The sequence below is a fragment of the Ornithodoros turicata genome, chromosome 2, assembly GCF_037126465.1.
Source record: "Ornithodoros turicata isolate Travis chromosome 2, ASM3712646v1, whole genome shotgun sequence".
NCBI lineage: Eukaryota > Metazoa > Arthropoda > Arachnida > Ixodida > Argasidae > Ornithodoros > Ornithodoros turicata.
Window position 1 is genome coordinate 54,089,210 of NC_088202.1, and position 6,624 is coordinate 54,095,833.

General features: G+C 47.2%; 1 protein-coding gene across 1 annotated transcript; it reads left to right on the forward strand.

Annotated features, from left to right (window-relative positions):
* Positions 1-386: 386 nt before the first annotated feature.
* LOC135385414 (serine/threonine-protein phosphatase PP1-gamma catalytic subunit B-like) lies at positions 387-4,780 on the forward strand. The gene is made up of 8 exons (XM_064614718.1): positions 387-529; positions 2,081-2,212; positions 2,280-2,510; positions 2,580-2,684; positions 2,852-3,075; positions 4,109-4,243; positions 4,344-4,391; positions 4,489-4,780. Exons 1-7 carry the CDS (start codon positions 484-486, stop codon positions 4,377-4,379), a joined length of 909 nt encoding a protein of 302 aa, XP_064470788.1. The 5' UTR covers positions 387-483; the 3' UTR covers positions 4,380-4,391; positions 4,489-4,780.
* Positions 4,781-6,624: the final 1,844 nt, after the last annotated feature.

The following is a 6,624-nucleotide window of genomic DNA, read 5'->3' on the forward strand; positions in this document are numbered from 1 at the left end:
CTGTCACCCCCCCCCCCCCCTATATATATTATTTTCTCATCGGATTTGCACGATTTCCGTGGGACGGTCCGTGGCAGGTAGGGGGGGCCCGAGCCCCCCCTAGCCCCCCGTGGCTACGCCACTGCTTCCAGCACCGTGTGTCGGAAGTTGCTGGCGTTAAAAGAAGTCCAGGTGATTGAAATCGGAAGTCCAATTCTTTAGCGCGTGCAGAATATCGCGACAGGTTGATTCACTTTAAGTGTAAATATATTCCAAATTATATTATTAGCATCTAGCAGCATGTTCGCAGAAAAATTCTTACGGCAGCTTTTACTTCTTATAAGAGCCTGCGTGTTCTATATTTTGGCGACATTGTCTTTGGATTCACGAGAAGGTTCCTTTGTGACATCCTCATGTGCGCATCACGAGGAAGAAGAAGAAGAGAGAGGCTGTTCGGCTTCTGGGTTTAGTCACTTGCTGTTCCATGAAAGGCAGTTTATTCCTATGGGGGATATCAATATCGACGATATTTTGAGCAGGCTGTTGGAAGGTAAGTGTTATCTATGCCGAACAGCTCACAGCCTGTATTCGCATTTTTGTTCGCCTTTTTTTGTTCCTCTTCATAAAAAGAACTTTGAGCGGGCTTCAGGCGGGAGCTGGCAGAGGCCTTATGCTTTGATGCGAAGTGATGGTGTTCCGCGTGACACTATCCCTTGTAGCGAATAAGATAGGAGTTTCAAGGCTCGTCATTCTAGTTTGATTTCCTTGTATTTCGACTGTCGTACATGGCGCTGTGTTGACGTCATGCAGATGTTTCCCGACCTCGCGAGATGCGATATCTACGATATCACCCGCTATTTATTGATAATGGTGGCCAACGGACTTATCTGGGAACATTATTTGAGAGGGTCTGTAAAACGAGTCGAAGCGGCTGAGTATAAAAAGGGATAAAGGCCGGGCTCTTTGGTAGCCCATGATAAAAACGATAAAATATTCCAGTGCAGGGTAGAAACAAAAAGGGGCATCGTTCCTCTTTGTTTGTCCCCTGCACTGGGGTATCTTTATCGCTTTTATCATGAGTAGGAGGCTGGGATGTGGCACAAAGAAGAGTTCGCAGAAGAATATCTTCCCTCATTGACTTTTAAATTGTGACTGTTAACATTAAATGTCGATCCTCTCAAGGTCATATCAGAGAAGAACAATGTGAGTTCCATACCAACTCAAACGGATGGGATACCGTCCTATGGACCTTTTTCACAATGGTCTGTGCGCATGCGTATGACCTTGAGGCGCCGGAGAGGATTCTCTCCGTCTTCACGAGATGGCGCACTATTGGGACGACAGGAGTGGGGACCAGTGGGGCGACCACACGAATGGCGCGAGCTTGTTGGCCCCACTCCGGACCGGTTTTGGTCCTTTGTGCTATCCACGTGGATTTGTTTTGACGCGCGCCGAGCATGGTTCGTTGGAGAGCCGCTAGGATACCACGCGTATGTGAAGAAAGGTCCATTCTTCGCTTACTCTCATCAACCGGGGGAAAAAAAAGAGAAAAAGAAAACTAATCGACCAGCTTATTATTAAAAAGAAACTTAGCTTGGGAAAATTTTTAGCTCCTACTGGCTATCAGAACCTGAGAAATGTCGGGCGTGATTTACGGCTAAAATGATATTTGTACGCGTGTTCCAAGTGCGGCAGTGTTGCGAAGCAGCGCAACAGACAACACTGTGAAACGACGACGCAACTACGCAGACCTCGGTCCGTAACGATGATTAGAACGTCATTGGTAGCAATTGAAACGTGAAAACGATTCCATTGTGTTGATTGGCATTGCGTATAGAGTATAACGCAGATCAACCCCCTCCCTTTTGTGCCTGACCCCCATTTCTCAAGCAAATGAAATAAATATAAATACAAAAATACAATGAAAATGAGCTACTGCGTGTAATGCTGAGGCGACCGCGTTTGAGCCCGGGGCAGCAAAGACCAATCGGGAGCTGCTACAGTGGGCATGTACCGTCCCCTGATACGCCTCACAATTTTCTAAATTCATGCGGTGCTCTTCCGATGTTCAGTACCATTTATTGTACTTGTTGTGAACCAGTGCGTGGCTCGAAGCCAGGAAAGAGCATCGACCTTGCAGAGCATGAGGTCACAGGACTGTGCCACCAGGGCCGAGATATCCTTCTCAGCCAGCCTACGCTCATAGAAGTAGAGGTCCCCATCAAGATCTGCGGTATGGATTTGACTGTTTAAGTTTGACATTAAGTTAAACTGTGGCGATTTTTATGCGCGTTTTGCAGGGGATACTCATGGTCAGTACTACGATCTCCTGCGACTGTTCACCTATGGTGGCTTCCCCCCGGACAGTAATTACCTGTTCCTGGGGGACTACGTGGACCGGGGAAGACACTCAATTGAAGTAGTCTGCCTCCTGCTCTGTTACAAGATCAAATTCCCCGAAAACTTCTTCATTCTTCGAGGAAATCATGAAAGTGCCTCCATAAACCGCGTCTACGGATTCTATGAAGAATGTGAGCCAGCGCTTGACATTTTTCGTGTAAGAAACGTAATCCAACGATTTCCACTATTTTGTTCCGCAGGCAAGAAAAGGTACAACGTCAAGATGTGGAAGACCTTTACAGACTGCTTCAACTGTCTTCCCGTAGCCGCCATCGTGGACGGGAAAATTTTTTGCATGCACGGAGGTAGGCAATGTCTTTTGTGCTGTTCAAAGCAGCGAGGTATTTTTTGACAGTTTGACGTGTTCAGTAATACTTTTGTGCAGCAAATTTCATAGCATAGCAGCTAGAATGCAGGTGCAGAAGTTTTCTTCCAGCTAGGAACCCATAGCCGTCATAATGTGTTACTCCAGGTCTGAGCCCTGACCTCGAAACGATGGACCAGGTGCGAAAAATCACGCGACCCACCGACGTGCCTGACCAAGGCCTTCTCTGTGACCTTCTGTGGTCGGACCCAGGCAAAGATATCATGGGGTGGGGCGAGAACGACCGCGGCTGCTCTTTCGTTTTCGGCGCAGACGTCGTCAAAAGTTTCCTGGAGAAGCACGACCTCGACCTCATTTGTCGGGCACATCAGGTAGGATCTAGCCGAAGGTTCCACAGGCCACTCCCAATTTTTATCAGGCCCATAGCCATTCAGGGCTATACTATACGAGGCTTGTGGACTTTATGGGAGCTATGTGGACCGAAGTACGTTGACACCTGTCGTTAGACGGATATTGTCGAACCCACTTGTTTAGGATCTACGGGGTACGGATGTCCCCGGAGAGGCGTTGTAACATGACCAAGCCGGATCACGGGCATGTTGGTATATAGTTGAAAATAAAAGCGCTGAGAACACAAGACAGGATACAGAACGATACACACGCTATCACGCTCACTTTGTAAGAACTTTACGTGTCAGTGCTGACATGTGCCTAAAGCTGACATAGAAGTCTACGCCCCCTGTAGGGATTGCACAGGAAAGGAAGGCAGGGGTGTCGGGGCAGGGGCAGCGGGGGGGGGGGGCAGATAAATCACCGACTGTCGTCTAGCTTAGGTAACCGTGGAGGCGAGACGCCGAAGTTTCTAGCGCTTCCACCCTTCCTTCCATTCTGTGTTCTTGTTCCCCCGTATTTGCTCGTATCATCTTTTAATTTACGTGTGTTAAGCTACAAGATTCTACAGCAGCACGTTAGATGGACTTCATAGTTGGGCTGTCACCGACAATGTGTATAGGCCATGCGCGAAAACTACCATATACCTATACAAAAAAAAAAAACGTGAAAATCGCATGGGGAATTCCTTGTGCCTATATTCTTCCGTTTAGGGTGATGGGTTCGAATTCTATCACCGGCTATGCTGTCTGAGGTTTCCCTTGGGTTTCCCGGCAGACTTTCCGGACGGATGTTGGCGCAGTTCCCCCTGAAGTCTGACCTAGGACACATACTAACCCCCTTGTCCGCCACTCGTTCCTGCTGTCCTCCCACGATATGTTCACGTCTGAACACGCTTATAGGCACAGCTGTTTCGCGGCGCTAACACTGGATTAGAAAAAAAAAAGCTTGCGTTTAGCCTTCCATACACATGGTCCTTCTTGTAGCTGTTTGTAAATCTTCGCATTGTTTCAGGTGGTTGAAGACGGGTACGAGTTCTTTGCCAAGAGGCAGTTGGTGACTGTGTTCTCAGCACCAAATTACTGTGGGGAGTTTGATAACGCAGGTGCCATGATGAGCGTCGACGAATCTCTCATGTGCTCTTTCCAGGTGAGTCACACTCGCAAGTCCAGGTTGCAAACGACCTGCATGTGCGTCCTGCATGAGACTCCTGCTGATTAACGTTCCCCCGCATTATTTTTCTGTGCAGATCCTAAAACCCCAAGGGAGAAAGCGTGGACCGTAATGAGGACCAAAGGTACGGCCTGCTCTATTGACAAATGCAATTGACTACCGTACTGTGACTGCCCGCTGTGTATTGATTGCTGACGACGTGATTGTGATGCATCTTGCAGAAGAGTGGCGTCGATGACACCGCTGCTCTTTCCGAGTAAAGGAACAGCATCGTTTCACAACTTCTCACCCAGCCATTATGCGCAATGACATTTAGTAACGGAGACAACGCCATAAAATTCGTGGGCTGACGTCTGGAGCTATTGCTGTTTCTTCGTTTTCTAAACCTTTTTCCTCCCACTGTCTGCTTCCACTTGTTGCAATTAAGACTTTTCTCCTAGGGTTACATGCACGACACTTTCCCCAACCGAAAGCCGTTTCCAATAAAAAGCGGTTGCGATTTCTGGTGGGCAACGTTATCTCTCGTGCCTGCTGCACTCGTTCTGAGGAGTTTCATGGGAGTGTTTGTATGCTGAAGTAAGCGAAATCTCTTCCAACAGCGCAATAAGGGATTCTTTCTTCTTTGTAGAAGGTTAGTCGCCTGTATTACGTAGACTGTTCAGAATCCATAAGCTTGCGCTGCGATGAGCTCACCAAATGTTGACCAGGTCAAAGGAACAGGATCCATATGCATAAGTGGTACGCTGTATACCAGACACTGTAGACCAGTAAGAAATTGCTCATACGGGTGTAGGGTAGAGGTGTGACATCTGTACCATCGCACTCTTGTATCTGCTGGCTGGCTGGCTGGAGGGGGGAGGTTGGGAGCGGGTGTTCTGGTACAGTATCATTTCAAGCAGTTGCGATGCGCTTTAAGTTCATGAACTGCAGGCATGCTATTAAAGGAACTGTAAAATGGAACAAATGTACCACCAGGTGGAACAATCCTTCATATTTTTCATGTTGGTGAATTTCAAAGATTGATATTTCCGCGGTCGTGGCGCCAACAGACGTTCGCCACGCGCAGCCAGTGGAGGCCATCCCGGATAGACAGGTATCACGTGACATTGAAGTACTATGTAACGTATTTGAGACAGATTACTAATTACTGTTAAGCATGTTTTGAGGAAGTGTGAGTGTGAGGAAACCTAAAGTGGTCGAGGGACTTTACTACAACCCAGAGCTCCAACCAAGTCTGTTGCGCCATCTGCTGGCCTCTCTCCGCGTCATCTGCTCCGACGAAAGCCGTGAAAGTCTATTTTCTATCGCTGCCGCGTGCAGTACCTCGCACCCAGCTAATTTCTACAAATGTCCCGTTTGCGTAGTAGTGTTCCGGGATGCACCAACGTGCATCTTCGGCGATTTCACGACGGCGCTGCCGGCAGTATGTCGTTCCACTAGCTAGTGTAGTTGCTGATGGCGCGGGAGTCACCTCAAGGTTGTCGCATTGGAGTCCGCAAGTTTTGCTTGGGGCGGCAACCTTTAAAATTCGATTGCTAAAAAGACACTCCATGAACAGCGTAACTGTTTTTGTGTATGCGGCATCCAAGTTACAAGCTTTCAGAAAAACATGCTTTTTGTATGGATTTACCAGTCACTTTACAGTTCCTTTGATAGTAAGGGCGAATCTGTTACTTCACATAACACACAAAGCATCTATACGTTCACATCGAGAAAGGCTGGCCATTTCGTACTTCATCGAGTGCTGTAGCCCAATATGCTGTAGTCCACATTTATCTGTTCGATTAACCGGTTCAGAGGCTGTAAACCGGTTCGGAACCAGTTCGAGGTTCTAATATGCTACAAAATTATATATAGCCAATAAGAACGATACAAGATGTCTTAGTTACGTTTTTTATACATTCATTTCTGTTTTTCGACCAACGGGATATGATGTAAATTGCAAAAAATAAAATAACAATAAAACGATATACCTAGCTTATAACGGTAACACGTCATCTGGAAGTGGAACGTCGTTGTGACTACTGTCTAGAGCATGAAATATATGTTGGCACCTTATACTCCAGATGTCAGGGTGGCATCTGAACAAGAACATCGGACAAAGGATGTCAGAGCCACACCTAGTTTCTGGAATTTTTTAATGTTGCATCTTCATAAGGCAAATGAACTAGTCATTATTTCTCAAATGAATTTTCCAACGCCCCATCGAAGTCTCAAAACTTGCCTTCTTGGGCGTCGCTAGGTTGATGCACCAACATATATGTAGTTCGAGGAACTTCACTCACCGAAACTTGGATTTACCTCCGTGTGCTTCCTTTCGCCTTCTTTGCGTCTGCGTTCTGATAGACTGGCACAAC